At 46.1% G+C, this 25,525-nt stretch overlaps 1 protein-coding gene across 1 annotated transcript in view; it reads left to right on the top strand.

Annotated features, from left to right (window-relative positions):
* zeb1b (zinc finger E-box binding homeobox 1b) overlaps positions 1-25,525 on the top strand; it is an 83,969-nt gene that overhangs the window by 54,982 nt on the left and 3,462 nt on the right. The window contains exons 2-8 of the mRNA XM_061238161.1: positions 5,140-5,331; positions 11,135-11,191; positions 15,359-15,517; positions 17,023-17,225; positions 18,188-18,293; positions 18,643-20,402; positions 24,683-24,863. Of these exons, the coding sequence (XP_061094145.1) occupies positions 5,140-5,331; positions 11,135-11,191; positions 15,359-15,517; positions 17,023-17,225; positions 18,188-18,293; positions 18,643-20,402; positions 24,683-24,863 (2,658 nt within the window). The remainder of the gene's footprint in view (positions 1-5,139; positions 5,332-11,134; positions 11,192-15,358; positions 15,518-17,022; positions 17,226-18,187; positions 18,294-18,642; positions 20,403-24,682; positions 24,864-25,525) is intronic.

Raw genomic sequence — 25,525 nt, 5'->3', positions numbered from 1 at the left:
CTTAAAAACACTTGAAAAATCTGTTACGAACTGAGCCACATTACGTAGAGGTCCTTGCGGCAATGCAATCAGCTCCTCGGTTCTTTGTTGTTTTGACGCATAATTTTTAACTAGTCTGTTTGGCTTGTGTAATTTTCAGTCGGAGGCACACGATCTTTCACTCAAAAAGTTTTATTTTTTAACAAAAGAAAAAGAAAACCAGTTTGCCAATTTGCCACCAACAGACAAGAGACTACTATTGAGTTATCTCAACTGAGGGCTAGACTGTAGTCACCAACACATCCTTTATTGAGACAAAATGAACAGTAACTGTACAAGTACAACTTAATTATATTTCAGGCCTTTTTGTGTTGAATGCATTTTTTTTACATTTTGTACATACTGTACACAGTGCATCCCAACTCCAGTAAGGCTCAAGTGCTCTCAGAGTGCGAACACAAAAGATTTTTTTGCTGGATTCATCATTCACAATTTAAGCAACATCCTGCCGCATTTAGCGCAGCCATGCAACAGCTTCTGTTTTTGTTACTGTTGTCATTTTCTCCTCTCGTAGAAATAGGATCAAACAACCGAGCATCTGTTCGCACGTTTCCCAATTTCTGAAATGCGCCCTATTAAATATCCAATCTATAATTCATGAGCAAGTCAAATTCAGTCAATTAGGCAGTTACTGAACTATGGCAGATAATAAACATTACCCTAGACATTGACTCATTACTGCTCTCAAGGCAATTATGCTGCTGTAAATCCTAACAAGATGTATGGCACTCAGAACAGACCACTGTAACCCACCCCCACGTATATTACACTGTACTAAGACACAATGACTACGCTCAGCTTCAATACCCATTCATGCTGTAGCATGGGTTAGCCTTGCTTCCAGTAGTACCGGAATGTTAATGTAAAGTAGCATCAGTGCATGCTCACGTTATGCGCCTGGGTGTCTTTTTTAGCCCTTTAGTGTGACGATGGGAAAAAAACGTGCACGTGTCTGCTGACGTGCGATTGCGATCCTCCTCCCGTACACGTTCCGTTAAAAGCCACGTTCTCGTCCTTGTACAGCCCTCGCCCCTAAACGGCCACTCGGTCCTCTGAAGAGCCGGCTCTCCTCTCCGGCTGAAGGGTCTCGCATTGTGGCCCCGAGTCCTACTCAAAACAGCCTTCCCGTCTCAACCCCCCCCACCCCATTCCCCACCCTCCCTGCCCTCACGCCGAACCCCACCTGACCTCGGCCTGCCAATCAGGGGACCTCCTGAATTTCTGTAGCGTGTAGCCCCCCCCCATCTCCACTGGCTGTGACGCAACAGACCCCCCCCCCCCCCACCCCCCCCACTCCACCCCGCTCCCACCCATTCAAACGAGGGATCAGCCTGCGGTCTCGGGCTCACGACAATAATATTATCGTCACGCGCTCCTGAGTGGAGTGAGAGAGGAAAAAAGGAAAGCACAAAATCAGCTTAATGTAAATGCGGTAGATAAGGCCGGCGGCGGGGAAGAGGAGAGCCTGTGTGACAGGAATAAGTTTCCCAGCCGGAGCGGCCTGCTGACTGCGCACTCCGGGACCAAATTAATTTGCTTTAAAAGGGCGCGGGGCTGAGAGAGAGAGAGAAAGAGGGGTCCGAGAGACAGGGAGGAGAGAGAGGCCCCTCCCCGGCTGAGGAGAACGGGCGTGCCCACCTGCCACGTGCATGCGGCCGCCATTATTTACACCCTCTTAATCACCTCCGGCTCTTCGATCGGGAGCGCCATCGCGCATTTTTAAACGGGGTCGTTCTTCATGGCAGAAGCGCGCGGTGCCTTGGAAACACTTCCCTCGGCGTAAGCAGATTCAGACTGTTAGGAGCCAAAGGTGGGGTGGAGACAGCCTCTGCGCAAGTTCAATCTCTGAGAGAGAAGGAGGGTGAGAGAGGGAGAGCTAGTTGCAAGTTTTTGTTTTGTGTGTGTGCACATGCAAGCGTGTGCATGTCTGTGTGTGTGTGTGCATGCGCGCAAGTGTGTGTGTTTCAGTGTGCCTGGGCACGTGTGTAAGCGAGTGTTTCTGTGTGCACGTGCGTGTGTATGTGTTTCAGTGTGTGTCACGCAAGTGTGTGTGCTTCTGTGTGTGGCCACACGCAAGTGTGTGTATGTGTGTTTCAGTGTGTGTATAGGACTTCAGAAACTGGAAGAGGAGGACTGAAAGAGAGGGGAAAATGGGAGGATGTGGAGAGTTAGTCCTCTAACTCTCTGATCGTAGCGGTATAGCCTGTCATTTCAGGAGAAGAGAGCCAAACGCTTATCATTGTGTAAACAATCACATTTATGATCGAAGCGATTCCCTCAGAGACCACTTGGCTGGATGGCAATGAGGATGAAGATTAAGAGGGCCAAGAAATGCAAAAAAAGGTTCCACACAAAAAAGAGAAGTGTTGTTTTACAGAGCTACTCTGCCATTTAAAACGACAAGGATACTGAATGATATCTGCTCGACCGCCATTTTACTGGAGAACCTGGGAAACGACTGTCAGCTCCCTGCTGGCTGTGGTCATCATCACCACTTCACTGCCTGCACTGGACGCTGCAGCCACGGCCATCTTGTACCTCTTCACGAAGGGCCCTTCGAAATGAAAATGGTTCTCCGGTCGCTGTAAATATGATTAGGGAGAGGCCTTTAGGGGCCCCTGTCCTCTCTGCACTTAACCGATGGGCCCCATCGGACAGAGGCCTCCACTGGAGGCTGCAGCCACGCCCTCGCTGCGTGGGATAAATCAATGACACAACAGCGGTGTCAGCTCCGCACCCATGACAGCGTGCTCTCTGCAAAGTCATTACGGGAGTGTGACTCACTCTCCGGCACGCCGAATCCCACCCCCGTCAGCTTAGCCTGCCCGCGCCGTTAGCCTTCGGGGGGGTGGATGAAAACCTGTCAGGACCTCAATCCCGTGCTCTCGTTCTGTGGTACACGGGGCTTTGCAGCTCAGCGGAGAGGCCCCCGAATCGATATCCCATTTTCAGTCTTCACCTCCCTTAATTGCAGACGCACACCTTTTCGGCGCAGTGAATAAATCTGTGCGCCGGTGTGGCGGACTAAGGAGGCAGACTTCGCAGCGAGAGCAGATTAGGGATACTGCTCCTTCGTAAACGGTCGCAGAAGGGAGGTGGCCAGAGATGACACCCTCATTGACATTGGGTCCTGCCTACAGCTCAATTGATGGACTCATAATGTGCCCGTTGGCTCTGGCTGTTTTTGAAGCAGAAATGAAATAACATTTCTCTGATGTTTTTATGTTAATACCCAGAACATAGGTGTGATTTGAAAACTTAATCTGATGAGAAAAAAAAGATCATTTTCATTCACGTACAGAGCCAACACACAGTCTTACATATTATAACAAATTTGCAGGACTTTTCTCATTTCAAAGTAACCTTTCTGGGATAAAACACTTAGTTTAAATCGCAAGAAAATGAGTGGAGGCCATTACAAAGATGACCGTTTTAAGTCCCCGCTACGTTCAGGCCGTTATTTATTGCTGGTGAATCAAATTATAAAATGAGTGTTTTGGCCGTTCTGTGTTGCTGGCCATCTTGTTCCCCTTCTGGAAGAGCCCTTAAAAATGAAAATGGATCTCCAGTCGCTGTAAATATAATTAAGGAGAGGCCATTAGGGCCCCCCTGTCCTCTCTGCACTTACCCTAACTGATGGGCCCTATCGGACAGAGAGGCCATTTTGTCTTTGGGATTTTTAATAGCATGTCAGTGCTTGTTCCTCCTTAGCATGCAGCTGATAATTAAGCTCGCAGGGCCACTACGTAAAAATCAATGCCATTTTCTCTCTCTGTGCAAATTGTGCAAAATGGAGGCCCACTGTTTTTTGCAACCTCGACAGAGAAAAAAATCTATTTCTAGGAAAGGTTGTGAAGAAAAAGTGTGGAACCGTGATGACCAGAGTGGGGAACTCTCTGAGTTCCTGATGTGTTTGACTGCAGCTGTTGTTTGAGGCACATCTCTGCTTAAAGGAACACACCAACATTTTGGGAAATATACGGCTTTTTTCCGGCTTTCCCAGACTTAGACAAGTTGTTCGATTTCATTTTCATTTTTTCACTGGCTCAGTTTCCATGTTAGCATAACTTATCTTAACATAAACTCTTGAAGCCTATAGGAGTCAGTAGCCTACCTCCTTCAAAGTTCATAAATGCACCTTACAGCAATCCCGAAGCTTTCTTAAACAAGGTATTATGTGTATTTGAAATACATGTGCGGAAATTTTTGAAACGAAATACGTTTTGGAGAAAACTAAGTGTGTTTGGCCCTGGTTAAGTGTGTTTGGCCCTCTGGTTTAAAACATGAGGGAGCCATGTGACGAGGTGCTGTATGGAGCGGTCAGCTAAGGTGTTGGAATGCGGGGGTGAGGGGTGTACTAATCTGTACTGCACAAGGTGCTTACCCTTCTGCACTGCACTGGGCAAGTTCACTTAATGAGAGAGCAATGTCTGTCGATAATCTGGAAACCGAACAGCAAACCAATTCCCCCAAAAATAAAAAGTCTGTATGAAGAGTGGGTGACCACCCTGAATTACACTGGTTTACACTGGTTACACTGGTTTTCATTGTCACTCAGAAATTAGTTTATGAATGAAAGCAGTTAATTACACAGTTAATTGGTTTTGTGGGCCTAAGTTAGTCACTGAATTTCAAGTGAAAACAGCAGTAACAGGCTCTCCAAGGCAAGTGATCTGTTCTCCTGCCCCATGGGGTCCTTACACAATCTATAGGCCCAGAGGGTATTGGTATTGGAATGTTATCTCTTGTTTATGTAATCAGTTGATCCCTGTAGGCATTTCTGGTATATAGGATTATGTTTTTTCCTTTACATTGTTTCGAATGGATTTTTCCCTCTCAAAGAATAATTCCACCGCCAGTAGATACTAGATTTAATCGGGGAAATTCCCCCATAAAGCTTTATTCACTTAACCTCACAGCGTACCACGGCGTTTACATTTCATTACTCTGGAATCCACGTTGCGCAGTTTCAATAAACGGGGCGGCAAAGAGAGCATTCACCATAATTTTTTTTTTTTCTACCTTCTGTTTGCTAAAATGAGCGACGCCGTCGTTTCTTTGAATTCACTCTCCCCCCCCCCCCCCCCCCTCTCTCCGCAGTGACCAATTACAGCAATGTGGTGGAGGCGAACTCGGACTCGGACGACGAGGACAAGCTGCACATCGTGGAGGAGGAGAGTCTGCCGGACACGGGCGACTGCGATAGCAACCTGCCCGACGACGAGCTGCCGCCCCACCCCGCCACGCTGGGCCACAACGGCCCCGGAGACCTGGAGGACGGGTGGGAGGAAGGTGAGGCCCCTGCCCCTGTCCCCGCTTCCCTTCCCCCGCTCTTTGTGCTGCTTTGTTGCTCCCTCGCTCTGTCTCTCTCCTACCGAGCCCCGCTGGTCACCCTTGGTGAAAAATATACACTCGGTGAGCATTTTATTAGGCGTTTATTTGACTTTTTAGTCTTTTGCCGCTGTAGCCTACACACTTAGAGGTTTGACGTGGTGTGTGTTCAGAGATGCTCTTCTGCATACCACTGTTGTAATGTGTGGTTATTTGCGTTGCTGTCACCTTCCTGTCAGCTTCGACTAGTCCGGCCCTTCTCCTCTGACCTCTCTCATTAACAACGAGTTCCTGCCCGAAGAACTGATGCTCACTGGAGTTTTTTTTTTTTTACGCCATTCTCTGCAAACTCTAGTGTGAAATTCATATACCGTCAGTTTTGCAAAGGCAAACGGAATGCACAGATTGCTAAACTGAGGGTACATATTGGCAAACCGAGACTACAGAGCTCCGCACTCTTCCTCTCGTTTGAGGAAAGCGAATGCGATTAAATGCAGAACAGAAAGAATGTGTGGGTGTCTTGGAGAACAGTGGTGATGGGGAATGAGGAAGCACAGGGCTGTTATTGTCAGTGTTCAGCTGCCCAGCTGCTCTCCACAACTCAGCGCAGTACTGGGATGAACAGCCCTGCTCCCTAATTTAGACCGGAGAGAAGCTGCAAACAGGGAGACATGCAGAGTTACTGGTATATTCATGGTTCATTTCTGCCACTGTCCACCCTGACTCACTCTCTTTCTCTCTCTCAGCTCAGTACGGTTCAATTCAAGTCCTTATTGACACGATTTTAATATTTTGCCAATAACCTTACATAAGTAATCATATTAAATATTAATATTTCCATGTCTGTCCTTACCAGATTTTGAATGGGTGAACCACACGACATTGCGGTGTCTCCGACTGCAAATTGATCGATCGGCTGAAACAGAGTGATGTGTAGTGTCTACAGTGAGAGAAAGAGAGAGAAAGAGGGAAAGGGAGAGTGGAGAGAGACTGCCAAATGCTATTTATCCTTTGTAAGTAACATCCTGTAGCCTGATGCGTTACATTCTTTAAATAGCGAACAAACAGTTCCAACGTGTAATATGATTGGCTGGGGCTGTCTAGCTCCATGCTAGCACACTGTCAGGGCAGACAGGTGGCAGCTGTTTCCATGCCTTTTAAAAACCCAAACCCTTCCCATTACGTCTCCCATCTGCTGAAGCGCACCTCTCACTGAACCATCTCGCAGTACACAACCACCACCCCTGCCCTCCAACACGGGGTCCTTTTAACGTTTATTAGCACCAGCCCACAGGAGAAAGCGATATCCCAGTGTTACAGGGGGCCGATCAGAAACACGTGTTCAGGAAGTGACCCGTGGGATGCCCACGGGGCCAAACAAAGCAACAGGAAGCTGTCGTAACCTGTGGCCAGGGGCCACACAGAACCATTTGAGGCAGACAAGGCAGTCACTTCTCTAAACAGACCCCCCTCCCCCCACAGCAGTTGCCGAGGTCGGAATTAGCCACGGTTGTGTGTTATTTAAGCAGCTAGCAAAGCAATCCGGGTTTGTAAGGAAATTCACCTGGTCAATGTTTTTCACTGCATAACTGTGCCGTGGTGTGTCTCAACATGGCCATCCAGAACAGCAGTTATTCACATTCACATTAGCCGTTGATTCAGCTACGTGTTTGGCGTGTGCAGCTGCATTACTGAAGTTTGCACAAAGATGGAGCAAAGTAGCAGCAGTTTCCTAATGAGGACTTAAACTTGCGACACTCTTGTTCAGTTCGTTAACCACTTCCCCCGTCCTGCTGTTTAGACTGTAACAGCTTGGAGAGCCCTCGTCTGACTGGAGCACAATGAGTAAATGAAGTCTGTTACACAGGTTTTGGAATAAGTCTTGGCAGACTCGCAGGTCTCTCTCAAAGACACTTGTGGGCCTGTCAAAAGATGAAAGGTTTGCACGTGGTTAGGGATTCGAGGTGAAGCGCCAGCGTCTGGATGCTTGTTTCACCACAGATCCTGTCTCTTCGCCGCAAGCAGTGGTCTGGTCTCGTCCGCAGGGCCTCCCGCTCCCCTCCTGCGTTTCGCCGAAGCAGGTCAAGCCTGAACCTCGTCCAGCCGCTGTAACCCGACACCTGAACGGCCCAATCCAGCGTCTACCCCTCCCAGCCCAAACCCCCCGCCCCTTTCCTCCGGTGTTCAAAGAAAAGGCACTCCCTTTCAAGGTTACAGAGCTTGGTGAGAGGCTGAATCTAACCTCTGCGGGGGCCACCTGGTGGACAGCATTGTCAAAGGGAATTTCCCAAAAAAGTCAGACTGTCCGTTTAAAGCACTCTCCGGCCCCTATATGATTACCCCGCGATGTTTGTGAAAGTCCCCCCATCGCCCAAGCCAAGCGGTTTCAGTGCAGTGCGGGGGAGAGGTTTGCAGCCCCGGTTCACCTCACAGGAAGTTGGTTTTCAGCCGGGGGGGCCCTTGTCACGGGTCCTCATACAGCCAAGGTTACACAAGGACGCTGAAGGCAGTTCTGGGTTACGTTTACTCTCTTCCCTTTAACAATGTACTCTGGGAGAGCAGGGGCTTTCGTATCTGTTTATACAGTCGATGCCTATTCAGCCAGTTTTTGAAATATACATTATTATGTAATGAAGGATTTTTCTGTATAATCACCCAAGTCAGCAGGACTGTGGTGCTGTTTTTGAAGTAGACAGGCACAGCTGGATGTCTCATACAGAATCTGGGCTGAAGATAAGAGACATTACTGGGGAAGAGGTAGAACGCATTTGGAAAAACGATTGGGCAGCGTTTAATTGGATCATCATACTCGCTGAGCGCGCTCTGTCAGCCGGCATACATACTGCACATTGAGATGAGTGAGTCAAAGGGAAACTGAAGGAGCCTTTCGTTTTGTCTTAGGTCTGCTATCTTCTGGTGCCCGGAAGTGACATCACACTGGTACTTCAGAAAGAGCCCATGTCATGTGACCTCTTCACCCTGAGCACATTCACCTCAGCTGTAGAATGGATCCTCTGAGCCTTCGGCTGGAAGAGCTTGGGGGTGATGCAAGGTTTTATTAATTAGAAAGTCACTATTTGGTTTTCAAGAGAGAAAAGTCTCATCAAAACAGTGACGGATTTTGTTTACACAGGGTGCTTGTGCCAAATGAAGTGACAAACTAGTTTGCCCTAAGAAATTACAACGAATGCATCAAAGCATTCTCATGTAGATTTGAGCAAATAACAGTTAAAAAATCTACCAGTAAAGGGTGCAAAGAACACTAATTGAAGCAGTTGCCATGCTAGAGAATTGCCCCCCACCCCCATTAATTTCTTTTTATTTCATACGTTCTCTCTCTCAACACAAAAATAGCTGAACAATTCTTTCTCTATCATATTAACACAATAACTCTCTCCGCCATGAAACAAACTGGCACACATGTAAGTTGAGAAAATGAGAACAAAGGAGGATTCATAGCAATCCTTTCTATCCTCCAACACTTGTCTGAGAGTGTCATCTTCATTCGATGGTTCCTACCCAAACTGCACAGTTCTGTCAACCGTAGAGCAGATTAGGGAGAGATCTCAAATCAGACAGAGTGCTTGACTGATTAGGAAAGTGCCATTGTCTTTGAGTAGCTCTGTCAGACGAGCTCTCTTCTCTCTCAGTCTTGGGGAGCCGGGCTCTTCAAACGGCAGATGTTTTGTGTTTCATCTACTTAGAGTGAGCTCTCATTTTGCGTCTCACCCTGACATATGTGGCAATCAAACTGAGGACGGTGAAGATGTGAGTGTCACTTAACCTGCTGTTAAACGTTATTTGCAGCCTTTCTGTCAAATTGCAACTGCCAGACACTCTGGTTGTTTGGTATTTGAACTCAAATAATTCTGAAAATGTAGCTTGTGTAAAACGTGATAATTGTTCACTTTGTTTTCCATACTCATCTTGACATTACTGTACAATGGAAAATCGAGATGAGGGATTTTGCGGTTTGTATCTGACTGCTATTGTGTAACACAGATGGCCATCGACCGATGGCTCCTTTCCCATAATTTCAAACACCCATGTCCCACATCCTGGTGTTTCAATCAGCTTCAGCACCTCTTGCAACATCATCATTTATACTTCAGTTCATCCTCTTCATCCTCTTATCTCAGCGCTACACAACTGTCTGCAGGCATTTTCTTCAGCCGTGCGCTACACCACCTGATTTTACTAATTAGCTTATTATTTAAAGCAAGCAGGTAAAATAATTAGTGAAATCAAGTGGTATAGCACATGGCAGGAGCAAATGCCTGCAGACACTGCAGCTCACAGGACGTGGAGTTCAGTAACGTTGTCTAATGTAATATTTTGACAATGGAAATAATAATAATAATAATAATAATAATCATAATAATAATAAACTGCCGTCTGCATGCAGCTAAGACACAACTTGGAAAAAGAGCTCTCTGGAGTTGGCTGCCCTCCAGCTAAGCTCACCAGTGCTTTTTGTACTTTAGAGAACTGCCAGCGTGGATATATGTGCACCGTAATCACACCTGTCAGTAAAGCCAATAGGACTGATAAAAAGTAATGCTCGGTACTAGCTTTTTGTACATCTCCTCTCTCCCTCCTCTGTCCCCGTCATTTTTCTCTCCCGCTGGCTCTAAACCAGTTTGTTGGCTTAACTTGAAAATGCCAGCCATGAACAAAGAAGATGATCTGTTTATCATTGTATCTCCTAGAGAACTAAGGCCTTTTGCGGGTCTCTTCAGCTAAGGAGCAGAAAGCAGGAAGGGTTTTTCATTTTTTTTATTATTATTATCTGTCTCCGCCAGCTCTCTTTCTCTCTGCTCCGAACCCACCGTTATTCCCCCTCCTCCGAGTCATTCTTCACGATTATACGCTATCAGTAGCCGCGTGTTCTCTGTCATTTTTCATTCATTCCTAAGTGTGTGTCTACAGCCCAGGAGGAGTGAAATACCATTTCCGTCCTGAATAAGCTGAGTAATTGCACACCTATTCAAATAGGTTGTTTTTTTGGTTTTTTTTGTCACGTTAGGTCACAGTAATAAAGTGCATTTCATTGCCAGAGGATGCTGCTCAGGCTTTTGGCAACGAGGGTACTTTGTTCAAAGGTTTGGTCTACACCAGCGGTGACCAACCCTGTTCATGGAGATCTACTGTCCTTTTGGTTTTCACTCCAACCTTAGCAAAGCACACCTCATTCAGCAGCTAAAGATCCTGTTGAGCTGAATTAGTAGAATCGGGTGTGCCAAATCTGGGTCGCAATGATAAGCTACAGGACGGTAGATCTGTAGGTTATCGTTGCGACAGGGTTGGTGTCCACTGGTCTGCACCGTACAAGTGGCTCTTGCAATGCACCAATCCCATATTCAGAAGATGCTGTGAAAATTACTTGCAACTGTGTGGAAAGTGTCATAAACCATGAAACACTTTAAATGTGTGAATGTTTTTGGTTTGTTTCTTTACAGTACAGTGAGAACATATTGGTTCAATGAAATCCATAAAGACTTGAATCATGATGAGTAAAATAGTATGGTACATGTTTTCAAAGCTTCTAGATGACATTTGGTAATCTTGACATGTTATTGTGAATGGGTGTATTTTAGGATGGTTGGTAGCATCTGCAGGCTGATTTAAAACCCAGAGGAAACACATAAATATTCTTTGTCCCTGGTGTATTTCCATGTTTTTCTCTGTTAACGCAGGAGCACAGATAAAGGGAAAGGAGGCAGGAATTAACTAACTTCCTTTTTTTGTGTTCTCTTCTTGACAGAAGCTGCAGAGGATATCCTGGGGCCAGATGCTCAGGTACAGAAAGTGGGATTTAAAGGTGAGTCCAGTTCATTTCTGGAGATCAGCTCACACAAAACCTGATGGATGGTGTTGCCTGAAACACGTTGTGGGAAGCCACCACATGAGTTGTTGTTCCGAGCCAGCGACCGGAGTGACTTCTCTTGCAGTTGTAGGTTCTAGCCCTAGAAGAGATTTTACTAGCCTTACAGAAACGGTTATTGAACAGTTCTGACTGGAATTCCAGATACGACTTCATGATCTTGAGTAGCTCTGTTTGATCTTATACGTGTATGCAAACAGCTCTTATAAATACCATATGCCATATAAATTCTAGAATATTCCTCTATGGCACTGGTTCTTTAATATGGGGACCAAAATTAGAAATACCTGTTAATATTGGGACCCAAATTTGAAATTGAGTACCCTCCAGGGACCTGTCAAATGTCCATACTAGCATAGCATGGACTACAGACTCATTCCTGGACCAACCTCATACATTCCCGCAACCAATTTTGGGTCCCGACCCATTGCTTAAGAAACACTGTTGTATGGCATTACAAATTGTAGGGCTGTGGTTTTCATTGGTATGGTTCCATGTGCTATGTGCTTCATGCCAGCATAAGCCAAGTGGAATTAATGTTTAGCATGAAGCATTTGAGAAGTCTGTGACATATATGTCTTGGGGAAGGGAAGAATTATTAAGTGGTTTTAATGAATATGAATATGCTGACATGTACTCGAAACAAACGCATATTTAAAATGTGTAAACCTGATTGGGGCTTCAAAACAAACTATCAAGTAATTGGTTTCCATTAGTATAATTTATCCATTTAACTAGTGTGTTTGTCAGCTTAATGAATGCTGCTGACTGTTTACATTTTAAGCCTGTCAAGATGTTTCAATCACAATTTTCCAATTAATGGGGTTATTAAACTCCAGCTCTTCAGACTGCCTTGGTGAGAGCGTGTTTCCAGCATACGACCAATGGGCGAGGACCAGGCTTCTCAAAAGCTCCCCCCCCCTTCCCTCCCCAACAATGCGAAGCGCTGGAGAAGAAAAGCAAGCGATCCTATGAGGTCATGGGAAGAAAGCCCGGGGCTTAACGTGAGGGTTAGCAGGCACTTGAGTCTGTTTTTCCCTCATTTTACAAGGATGAATATAATCCTGCGGATCGGACTTTCTCAAGCAGCACCTGGCCCTCTCTCTGGGCCCCATTAGGTTGGGGGGGGAGGGGCGTAGCCCGCTGGCCCGGGTTCTGGTCCTGCTGAAAGTGTTTAATCTCCATGGCAACGGCGGACTCTGTGTACTGTTTTCTCCCTCTGGGGTTGTGCTGGGAAGCCGCTCCTCCATTGGCCCTGGTATACGGTGCGCGCGAAAGGGGTGCTGCTCTAGGCTGGGTCCGACCGGATACCGCCAGGAGCACATCGTTCAGAAGGCTATCATCCAGGCATCTCAGATTCCACACATCCCTCGCTTTCAGGTTCAGAGTACAGAAGATGTGCCCGCAGCTTGCTTTGGGCATTTTCCGGTATCTTTTAGGGAATCAAACCCCTTTTTTGTCTTTTTGGTTTGGTTTTTCCTGAATTGAAACACTTCGAAACACGCCGAAATCAAAAACGTTGGAAAGCAGGGACAGTTTATCACTTCACTGATGTGTGTTGTCAGATATTTGAAGGCTTATTTATTTAATGAATTAACAAATCACATTTTATTTAGGTGTTTGCATACCTAAGGCCATTACAGGTGGTGGGATTGGGGATGTAAACTAATGTAAGCACATGCTGAGGTTGTGTTATTCATGAGTGTATTATTTTAATTACTCATTGTTCATGCGTTCAGTGTTCATTAATGTGAAGAGAAACACATGCTCCGGTGCTGGTATAGAAGTCTGTTTACCTGGATGTGAAGGAAGCAGGTTTTGGAAAGCAAGCTGTTTGCTCATGATATCATGATATTATGAAATAAATAAATAAATAAATAAATAAGGGACGTTGCTGCTCTCGTGTACTGTTCACAGCTGGCTAGCAGGCTATGCCATTGCACATGGTCTTACAGTGGGGTGCAAAGATTTGGGCACTGCTGGTTTAAGTGTCTATTACAATTAATCTGTATGTGATCGAAAGCAAACCGGAACTACACTGAATGAGACCTTGCAAATTTTAAAGTAAGATTGCTTTATATTTTATTTTTTTACTGTTTATAAATTATAAAGGAAAGGGGCCCTGTGCAAAATTTTGGGAATCTTTTTGAATTATTCTTTGTTACTTTTTAAAAAGATGATTAATATGAACCCCTGAACCATTTGCTTGCTAGAGCTTCAATGAGTCAGGTGATTAGAGATCCAGGGCTGAACTTTTTATTCTGAAGTAACTCCATGCCTTCTACAGTATCCAACTGCAGTGGCTGTTCTGTCTGGTGTTACCAACCATGGCTTCTTCTAAACAATTGTCCAAGGATTTCAGAATGAAAATGGTTGAAGGAAAAGGCTACAAAAACTCTCAATGTTTCATACCTATTTCCACTGTCAGAAACATTATTAGAAAATGGAAGATAAATGGAGCAGTTGTAGTCAAGGCAAAGTCTGGAAGATAGTATGGCCTGAGGCCTGGTGAGAAATTCCCAGAAGAACCCACACATCAATGCAAAAGAGCTGCAGAAAAGGCTGTTCACAGGACAACAATACAACACACTTTAAACAACAAAGACTTGCATGGCAGAGTTGCCAGAAAGAACGACCTCAACACAAAATCGACCATAAAGTACCTCCTAACAGGGCCTTTTTCCTTTTTTTATTATTTTGAAACGGTCAAAAATTCAAACAAAAAGTAATCTTGCTTTAAAATATGAAGAAATGTGTCATGTTTAACATTGTACCATTTAGGTCAGGTTCGCTTCTGTTCACTTAGATATTAATTGTGAATTGACCAGGGGTGCCCAAATCTTTGCGCACTGCTATACATGTGTTGGAGTTTGGCATGAGTGGTGTCTGTTCTGGAGGTTAGCCGGAATTTAATGTGGATACAGCAACTCTGAGAAAGCTTTGAATGAAGTACAGGTCTTTCAGCCAGTCCCCTGTCAAGTTGGGGGTGGGTAGGCAGTGGGAAGGAGGAACCCTTCTTGCTGTGGTCCAGTAGCCACACAGAAAGTGCTCTCTGTTCTTCCAAACACATTGTGTGAAGTTCAGGGGATGCCCCATAGTGAGGGGGGGAGAGGTTGAGGGATGGAGGCCAGGTTTTAAATGGGAGCCCAGGCGATTCAGTCTTGTGATGCACAAGAACTCAATGCACATAAAGTGAAAAGGGCCAGTCACAAAGAGCACCATTAAAAAGCAGTAGGGACATGTGAGTGTCCACGGAACCGTTACATCATCGCCCTCAAAGTAACTGGACTTTGGTTCGCAGAAGACAGCGGAGGGGATTTATATAATAGTCCTTCTTGTAATGGTCCTTTAGTAATTAGTTTTCCTTTGCTATTGTTAATGATTCCACCCAGTACAATCATGAACCATTTCCCCTTTTAGAGCAGAATTAGAATCCTTAATGTCACCACAGACATCAATAAATGGCTTGTCCATTACAGATTCAGGTTATTTCTTCTCACTGAGTGCTGAGAAGTGAGATGGCTAAATGGGCAGGGATGTGGTAGCGGTGTGCGGCACCAGTGAGAGTGTGTGCAGGAGGCTCACTCATTAAAGAAATTAGCTCTGCAGTTCATTACCTTGAGGTGTGAAGACGCCGCACTTTCGACCTTTCTGATGTTGCCTCCCATGAAGCCGAAAGGCAGCCTTTGGTGCCGGTAACCATATAAACCCGCACAGCTCCACTGCCATTTTCTTCTAGTCAAATGATTACTCGAGAAAATTATTCCACTTCCCCGCTGGGTGCCCTTTCAACCCATACCCACCTGTTTCCACTGAATTTTACATTCAGTTTCTGGTTCTGGGAAAAACAGCGGTGCTGTACATCACAGTATTTGTTTGATTTGCAGATGCCCATATCCCCTTTGGACAAGATACATTGCTTGCCATTTCCTATACAGCTGGATATTATATTGATGCTCAAGTTAAAGGGACAAGAGCAGTCAGTGTAGGATTATAGCCAGCAGCTCTTTGGCTACTAGAAAAGGTCTCTAGCCACCCCACCGCATTGAAAGTGAGTTTCAGTGTTGTCCTGAGTGCTTTTGTGTATGTCCTTTTCCGTTGCAGTGAATGATGAGTGTGGGTCAGATGGGGATGAAGAACGCAGCACAGATGCCATGGTGGAGGAGATGCTGCAGCAGGGCGACACCGCTGTTATCTACCCCGAGGCACCAGAGGATGAGCCGCGGCAGGGCACACCTGAAGCCAGCATCCACGACGAGAACGGTAAGGCCCTCGCCCTCCCACCCATCCACCACATCACTGTTACCCATAACCGCTCTCGACTTCTGAACTACAACTTCCAAGCACTTCCTTCACCCAACCCAGCACCCTTCATATTTGCCTTTTGTCACCTCAACCCAAACCCCTTACCATCTCCTTCCTTTTAAACTACAATTGCCACCTATATCCTCACTTTAACATGAGCTAATATAGGGCCTACTTCCTCGTCCCACCCATTGCCATCGGTGGTACAGTACATGCCAAGAAAGTGAGTATGATGGGAAGTCTAGAGAGTTACAGTTAGACGCTGTCAGAGGGCTTTCTACTGTTCAGTAGCACTTTGCCTTCTTGAGCACATCCTCATAAGTGCTGGTGTACCATGACCATTATATATCATTCTCTCCCTGAATGCCCTAAACCAGGGGTGTCAAACTCCAGTCCTGGAGGGCCGCAGTGTCTGCTGGTATTTGTGGTTTCCTTTCAATCATCAGCCAATTAAGGCCTTGAGAACAAGGTGTGTGGACTCTTTAGCCAATTAAAGAAATGTATCTCTCATGCTGAAACACACCAAAAACCAGCAGACACTGCGGCCCTCCAGGACTGGAGTTTGACACCCCGCCCTAAACTGTGCTTTATATCAGGCCATGTTCATCTTTGAAAGGCCACAGCAGAGGTCCTTATGACATTTTATAACCTCACCTATTTACCTGCAGTGAGAAAAATAGCAGCACCTGAGAAGTTCTCTCACATTGGTGAAATCCATGACCAGCTTCTGTCTCTGGATTAATGTACTGCAGTTCACAGGACTGACTTAAATAACTCACTTGTGTGTTCTCTCCTCAGATATGTGCAGCGCTTTGCTTAGAACTAATTATGTCTCCCTGCTTACTGTCTGCCTTGCCTTGAAAACCTGTAATCTGCTTGCCCCAGTTTCTTTGTTTGGTGTAACATACAGTTCAGGCATCCAAAGCCTCTCCTTGTTAATATTGATCAAAAAGGAAAATGCGTAGGTTATTAGTGCGCCAAACAGAGCCTTGCCGTGGCATGTTTTATTCAGCAATGCGAAGCTTGTTATGTAGTGTTATATTCCGGAGATATTCATATCTTTCGAATTGAAGAGAAAACCTCCATAGCTTACCAGATGTAATATTAACTTTGCATATTTAAAAAAACACAAAATATAGTAGACCTATATATAGACAGACATATTGATAGGTTTGCCTAGTCCATGAATACAGGTTTCCATTGATTTAAGATATACTATTCCAGCAGTTCTTGTCAAATATTTCCTGATCCTCTTAAGACACTCCAGGGATCATACGGGTTCATAGCTCTGTGGTTGAGCAATCAGTCAAAGTCCCACTCCTGTCCCCATGTGAACCCACCGCTGCTGCTGGCTCCAGCTGTAGCCCCACTGGTAGCCTCCTCCACGCTGTCGCCCTCAGTAGCAACGCAAACCATCCCGCAAAGGTCCCAGCCCTTGTGTCCCTCTCCCCCCCTTCTCCCAGGCACCCCGGACGCCTTCTCCCAGCTGCTCACGTGCCCCTACTGCGCCCGCGGCTACAAGCGCTACACCTCCCTGAAGGAGCACATCAAGTACCGCCATGAGAAGAGCGAGGACAACTTCAGCTGCTCCCTCTGCACCTACACCTTCGCCTACCGCTCGCAGCTGGACCGCCACATGACTGTGCACAAGTCCGGCCGGGACCAGGTACCAGAACCGTCCGCCGCCTGCTCGGTTTGTTCCACGGCCACTGATCCAGGTCGCTGACACGTTCAGCTGTCAGAACCCATTTTGGATTAAAAATATTGTTAATATTATAAGACCAGGGGTTATCAACATTTTCTAATACAGAGACCCCTCTCAAGATAAAAAGATATTTTTTTTATTTGGAAATATCTTACAAAATCTAGATGACAATAGACATTCCATATTAGGTCTGGCCAGGGACTCTCTATAGTACCTTAAGGACCCCCAAGGGTCCACAGGCTGCCTGTTGAGTAGGCAAGATTTGTTCTCAGCGATCAGATTTGTTCTCTTTGAACATTTTTATCTCTTGAGCTTTTTTAGCACAGCTCATCCACAGTAAAGTTTCCGCAGTTTTTCAGGGCCTGCTCTTTATCTGTATTCACAGCTCCTGGTTCATTGATTGGCTGAGGAGCCGGGGATCCATTTCCACTTAGGGCTATTACTGTGCCATTAAAAACCTAAATGTTTATCTCATTCATTTTTTTGCAAGGTGCCATTTCCAACCCAGAGTTCTCAGTGTCTCATCACTTTCTAGTGATTTTTCAGAGAGTATTTGCTGGGCTCTTATCGATCACGCTATACGGTGCATGCAAGTAATTTAAATTGAATTAACATAGTATTTGCAGGTCTGTTGATGGTATCCGATCGTCAGACCAAATCATTTCTCTTGTTGTAATCACAGTCTAATGACGCTATTAGCTTGAATGCAATCAACATGTCATCAACTTTAACAGTTATTTTATTTCCTTCAGTTTACTGAATTCCATCAATCACCAAATTTTAAAAGATGGTTTAAAGACATAAACTTTCTCTTGCAAGTCAAGCTTTAAGACAAATGTCATTTGAAATAGAATTTTGATGATGATTTGTACATATTAGGCAGGTCACAGTGTACACAGATTCTCTGAAACTTTTTCTGCCAGACCCATGTGACACAGACTGGGGGCAACCGCAAATTCAAGTGCACTGAATGCGGAAAGGCATTTAAATACAAGCACCACCTGAAGGAGCACTTGCGCATCCACAGCGGTGAGTACCAAAACTCGTCTCCATGGCAGCACACCCAGGGGGAGGGCTGGCACAGTTGCATTTCCACAGAAACCCTTGTTGGCCCTGGCTCCAAACCCCGTTGTTTTATTTCCACATTGATCAATGTTTAGATTTCATAATGCATATTTCTTGATTTTGTTATGGTGCTTGGGTTCTTGTTTAACATGTTGAAATTGTGTTGCTATTGGCAATTCGGACTGCAATTAGGGAGTGTTTGCTTCCATTATGTCAGCATTTTGGCATGACCGAAACAGGTCCAGGCTATCCTGCAGGTTTTATGATTTTTTAAATGTTTGTTTAATGGAGGAAAAATGTGTGTGGTTTGCAGGAGAGAAGCCGTACGAGTGCTCCAACTGCAAGAAGCGCTTCTCCCACTCCGGCTCATACAGCTCCCACATCAGCAGCAAGAAGTGCATCGGCATGACCCCTGTGAACGGGCGGCCGCGTCCGGGGGGCAAAACACCCCAATGCTCCTCTCCCTCCCTGCCCTCACCGCCCCCCACCCCAGCCAGGGCCCAGCCTCGCGACAAGACGGAACACGGCAAACCCCTCCAGGAGCAGCTGCCCATCCACCAGATCAAATCGGAACCTGTGGAGTATGAGTACAAGCCCATTGTGCTGGGGACGGGGGTGAACGGGGTATTCAACGGGGGCTCCACCCTGCAGGCGGTGACCTCCTCTCAGGGCGTGGTGCAGGCCGTGGTGCTTCCAACAGTGGGCCTGGTCTCCCCCATCAGCATCAACCTGAGCGACATCCAGAATGTCCTCAAGGTGGCGGTGGATGGAAATGTACTCCGTCAGGTCCTGGAAAACGCCCACCTCAACGCCACCGCCTCCAAAGAACCGGGGGCAGTCGGGGGTGTCGCGGCAGGGGGCGGCGTGGGACAGGCCCAGCCGGGCGCCCACTCCGTCATCTCGGCCATCAGTCTTCCTGTCGTCGACCAGGACGGCACCACCAAGATCATCATCAACTACAGCCTGGACGCAGGCCAGGCCCATTTGGGGGCCCAGGGCCTGAGGGTTTGCAAGACGGAAAAGCTCCCCGAGGACCTCACCGTCAAACCGGACAAAAGCAAGAAGGTGGAGCAGGAGGCAGAGAAAGAGGTGGAGAAAGACACAGAGAAAGCGGCGGAGAAGGGCACCGGAACATGTCTCCTTTGCAACGACTGCCCCAAAGGTTGTGATGAACTTCACCAGCTGAAACACTGTAAGAAGGAGACCCTCAGGGTCAATGGTGCTGATGTCGAAAGGGCGGAGTTGGTGATTTCGTCCCTCCTTTCGGACGCCAACCTGACCTTCAGTCAACCCCCACTCAAAAACCTCCTGTCACTCCTCAAGGCCTACTACGCGCTGAATGCTGAGCCCAGCCAGGATGAACTCGCCAAGATCTCCGACTCGGTCAACCTGCCTCTGGACGTGGTCAAGAAGTGGTTTGAGAAGATGCAGATGGGACAGGTTGGAGTGGAGGAACTCGACCCTCAGCCAGAACAAGAGGAAAGCCTGGTGGCCGAGTGTGCCGGTTCCCCAGGACAGGACGAGAGGGCCACAGCTGAGAGCATAGAGACAATAACTAGCTTGCGGCCAGCGTCCACCGAGCCCACTGTCAATGGGTCCGAGAGCGCCCCGTCCTCCCCCTCACCACTAAACCTGTCAGCGGGTGGCCTTGTCCCAAAGTCCGAGAAGGACACAGAGGAGCCACTGGACCTATCACTACCGAAGCTGCCCCGAGAGGACGCGGACAGGGCCGGCGGGGGCAGCGTTTACCAGAACACTGTTTACGTTCAGGAGGAGCCCCTGAACTTGACTTGCATAAAGAAAGAGCCACTGCCTAACGGAGCGGCCAACGGCAGCCCTAACGCCCTTTACGCCGTCCAATCAAGTGCCAACCCCATCAACATCGTCACCACTCAGCTGCCCACTATCGTGGCCATCGCCGGGCAGAACGGCATCCCCTGTTTACGGGCACTGACCGGCAACAAGCAGACCATACTGATCCCACAGCTGGCGTACAGCTACGCCGCTCAAGGAAGCAGCCCAACTGGGTCAGAGATGCTGCAGAAGCCTGCACAGACCAACGGCATTAACCAGGTTTGTGTAGAGTAATGCATTTTTAAAACCATGACTATATCGAGAACCATAGCTGATGTGACCAGGACGGGCAGGCCTTCAAAGGGGTGGCGGTGGGGCAGGTAGATGTCCAAAGGTTGCTGAACAGGTGCTCTGGTTGGTGTATATGGTCTAATGATATTTGGAAGGTGGAAAGGGGCAGTATCTTTTGTAGCTTGGTCGGTTAGCACCAAGGTTTTAAATTCGATACAAGTGGTTGTAGTTAAGTGGAGGGCATTAAGGAAGGGGGCAAAGTAGGAGTGTTTTGGGATGTTTACCAGGCAGAAGCACTGATCAGCTGCAGAGGCTTGGAGGCAGAGGAAGGGAGGTTAACAGTAATCAGTAAAAGTAGAAGGAAAGGACCTCTCCCTCCTTGTAAACATGGACATAAACGACCCTACTAGAAAACAAAAGTTTTAAACTGTAGGGCCGCTGAGTGTTAATACTCATTGCTCCGGATTGACTCACGATGTCATCGTGTGACCCATAAAAAATGTCCCACATTCCTCGAATTTGGTCACACAGCAGTGCATCCCAAGGTTGTGAGCAAAGCTGAAAGGAAACAGAAATTCCATGGAGTTCTCCCTTGGAGAGCCTGGCCCAGATGTGCTGGCTGGAGTCTCCCTCCAGGTCACCTCTGCTGCTGGTGAGGCCGGTCTACACCCGGTGAGCTCAGTCCTGAGCCGCCCCCTTGTTTCAGCGCAAGGGCGGAGGTCCCCAAACACTTAGGAATAGGTGGGAAGTTTACGTATTCCATAACTGTTTGGCTATCGTCCCTGATGGTAACGAGCTGTTGTGCTTGGAGGCTGGGTGTGTGGATGGAACTGGCTCCAGGCTTTCCCCCTGGCCGAGGGATCACCGCTCTCTTAGAGGCCAGGGGAAGGAGAGGGAGAGGGAGTAGGATTGATCCCTTCTGCTGAAGACGTGGCTAATTCGTTCCCGTGCTGAGAGAGTCTCTGCCAACAAATGCTGTGTGTGTGTCAACCCAGGCATCTGGGGACTGGCTGTAGAGCAGTGTGTAGCTGTTTGACTCCAAAAGGCCTGCTATGTTTATAGTTTAACAGATGATATACCCTAATTACAGTGTTCTTTAAAAATGTCATAATGGTGCAGAGACCAAGTGAAGAGCTGGAAGACATCATCTGTTTGGCTAAAAAGAATGACCCCCCTCACGGTTGAGAAGGGTGTTCTTAGCAATCCTTTTTTTCTCTCTCAGTTAATAGTACTTAAGTGTGAAATAGACCCTTAGATTCAATCTAGCACACTTAGTATAAGGGCATATGAATCTCAGCCAAATCAAACTTCTCAATCAAATGATCCTTAAAGCTTTTTAAGCCTGAAACAGGAAAAATAGTGGCGCCTGGGCTGGAAACAGGAGCTTTTTTAAAGAGGAAACATTTTTTATTATATGACCACAAAGTGGTCAACTTGAAGAATGAATAGTCTTAATTTCCCACAATTTTATATGTCCCTGTGTTACGGAGAACTAAATTTAGCATATTTGAAAATGTGCAACCCATGCTTTTATCATTAAAGGACGGGTATTTTAAAAAGTGGTCTGACCATAACCATGGGCGTTAATCACGCCATAAAACCGAATTTTCTTTGTCTTATTTCTTACTTCCTGCCACGGTATTGAGATAGTGTGAGCAATGTAGCCCTTACTGAGATAAAGCGCAAGTTTAATCGAGGGATTGAATATGCCTTTAAACAGTCTAGGTGAATAATCAATCCCCCAGAGTCTGCTTATTTAAAAGGTTTAGGTAGTAAGCTTTCAGATCACACTGCTAATCCACGTTTCAGAATGGAAACCCTTGATCTGATTTTCAATTCTGGCCATTCTGACTGCGGATGGTAAACCTGCAGTTTGGCATAATTGGGCATAGCCTCGGGAAAGAAGTGTGTAATTGTGCCAGAGCAACACCTCTGGTGGATTGGTTGCGTGCAATCTATTTATGCTATTTATGTATGCAAACTGTCCCCCGTAGCTTAGCTGGCTGACTACCCATTTTTGGAAAATATCAGTTTCCCACGAGAAAGTACTCGCCAGTAAATTGCAGGGTCAGGTCCGGCTGATTGCAATCATGTATTTATGGAACATACGCTGTTAAAGTCATTTTACATCATTAAAAGTAAAGGTGCCTGCCAGAAAGTGAGAAACATTTATTGAACTCATACAGCAGTACGGCTGTTTTAAAAGCACACATCTGTAGACATTTTTGTGTGGACACACCAATGTCTACTATATTTTGTTTTTACTGATATAATCACAAGTTTCAGCAATATGTAAGTGATTGTTATTGTATTATTGAAATGTAATTTTCATTCATATTTACTCTTCAAATGGCCAAGTTTTGAAGGCAGATATCTTTTGTGGACTGCTTGTTGAAAATGATCAAGGACGTTTTTGTTAAAAGGAACATTGTGAGGTCATCATCAACAGGCCATGTGGAGACTGAACAGTATATAGTTTTCCCTTATGTTTGACCATAACATATACAGTGGGCTCCAGATTTATTGGCACCCTTGATAAATATGCACAGAAAATGCTAACAAAAAAAATTATAGTTATTGACATAAGCTTTATTTTCCAACATTTTTTCAAATAGAAAAATGATTTCCCCAAAAACACAATTATTGGTAATACTTTGTGCAAACACCCCTGGTAAAGAGAACACATTTGGAGGTTTTTTTTTTGTTGCTTGTGGATTTTGATGTATGTTTGGAGTCATTGTCCTGCTGGACAATCTACTACCTACGACCAAGTCTCAGTTTCGTAGTAGTGGCCACCAGATTTTCTGCCAAGATTTCCTGGTACTTTATTGAAGTCATTGTGCCATTGATCTTAAGTAGTGCCCCTGGACCACTGGCAACAAAACTTTAATGGCCCAAGGTAAACATGTAGATGGTTTGTATGACCAAAATGTTCTTCTGAGCATAGCACTCTTTTCCAGTGATAATGCCAATGAGGTTTGGTGCTTGGTTTTGTTTATTGTGTTTAGTACGGGCTGTCTTCATGCCACCCTTTCAAGGAGTTGAAATGAGACATTGATTGCTACAAATCACTTTCTGGACAGACTGCACCAGCACCGTTCTTATTTCCTCCATGAACTGAAGTAGGAAGGGCTGGAATGTGTTTTTTCTTTTTATGAGGGAAGGATGCACAGTGTCAGATGTCCAATGTCTACTGTTTTTTTATATGTAGAGCTACTGGGCTACTGCATATAGTGCACCCCACATGGCTTTAGATTGTGCAACATCATTGTGTGAGGCTGTAAAGGGCAATAGTGTGGAACTGCTTTGGTTTCTAGAAAATAATTTAGACCAATTTTAGGTGACTTACCCCAGGCTACTTTGGAAAAGTTACAATTTAATACAGCTAACTGTAAGATATGTATCACCCTGGCCTAATGGTAAGCAAATATAACGTATGCTTACTATAGTTAGCTAAGACTATCCATCTCTTTTCAAATGTTTGAAGTAGAAGCAATGTGGCAATGTAAACTACTGTGGCCTAATAAAGCCAAACAAAGCACAAGCAATGTGATAGGGGTAGGGACATTTTGATACTGTATAGAAATTTGGACTGTTTAGCTGAAAACAGGAGGAATTCAGTGCCCAATGTCCAATGTGGGATAATAATAAGAAAAGAGAAAGGTAGTTGGCTCCACCTTCAACAAGTCAACTGTGAAGCAGTGATTTTGGTGGGGTACTGCCATTTTACCCTTTCATCGTGAGAGGTTTCAGTACATGTTCAGATGTAGGCTATGTGCATATTTGTAATGTGTAGTAATAATTGGTAGTGGATGGAGAGGATAAAGATGAGGGTGACTGCCAAATGCAGTGTAATAATGTAATGTACTGCGGTGCTTCTTCCAGAGGTTTTCAGGCTGCACTTTATCGTAATCATCTGAAAGGATTTGAATGCTCTTATCCAGCACCATTCAGTATACATAGGGATTACACAACACACTGCTTCCTTCTTATAGCTAATAGTTTTATGGTTTATGTTTATTATTATTATTATTATTATTATTATTATTATTATTATTCCATAGACTAACAACCCTTGTGAAGTTCCAACTGCTGCTAGGCCAGTCAGCCATATATCCACCTTAACTTGGAAGCAGCAGGTGAAATAGATTTTTGGTTAAATTGTAGCCAAATTGGTGGTACACAAAATGGTACACAACGTAAAAAAACGTCACTACCCCTAACTTTCATAAACGACGATGTAATGCCTTGCCCCTCTGCTCCACCAGGAGGAGAGACAGGACACTAGCCCCGAGGGCGTCTCCGCCGTGGAGGACCAGAACGACTCGGACTCGGCCCAGCCCCGGAAGAAAGCCCGGAAGCTGGAGAAAGGGCTGTACGCGTGTGACCTGTGCGACAAGATCTTCCAGAAGAGCAGCTCCCTGCTGAGGCACAAGTACGAGCACACAGGTACGTGAAGGGAAACCCGCCGGGCCTTCTGCCGCCACCGGAGACATCGCCTCATGCCTTCATCACCGCGAGTCTAGGGAAAAATGGGGCAGGCGGCCTGGAACCAACAGGGAGGAGATTTTAAAAATAATGTTTTGTTTAACCAGCCGCGCAGCGTGCATTTTTCACAGCAAGTGCTTATAGTGCAGCGTGGGGTTGTAAGCGTTGTGATTCTCTCTCCCTCCCCGCAACGGCCTATGCCTAATGTGCACCAGCCCCCTTTAATCAAACTTGGATGTGGCGGCAGGGTTTTGCTCGCGATTAGCGCGTTCGGCCTCTCCCGCTCTCCTGCAGCAGCTGCCAGCCAGGGCCAAGCGTTACCGCACACCACCTACCCACAGGAGACTTTCTGTTACTGCGGGGGCGCCTGGCTCAGGGTGGTCTGCTCACGTCCAAATTACTTCACCGTTACCTTTGACCTCTGGCTGCTCAGCCCATTCGTTCTTCCCTTTTATTTGTGGGATTCGGGCCCTGCAGTCCTCCAGTGAACTCAGGAGTCCTAAACAGTGGGCTATAACTTTAAATCAAGTGCAGCGCTGTGTGGAGTGTATTGACGTGAACATCGGGCCAGGCTTAAACAGAGCTGTTTCCTGTTCTCTGCGTGCCGCATCACAGTTTACATT

The sequence above is a fragment of the Conger conger genome, chromosome 4 (assembly GCF_963514075.1).
Source record: "Conger conger chromosome 4, fConCon1.1, whole genome shotgun sequence".
NCBI lineage: Eukaryota > Metazoa > Chordata > Actinopteri > Anguilliformes > Congridae > Conger > Conger conger.
This window is presented reverse-complemented; position numbering and strand designations above follow the sequence as displayed.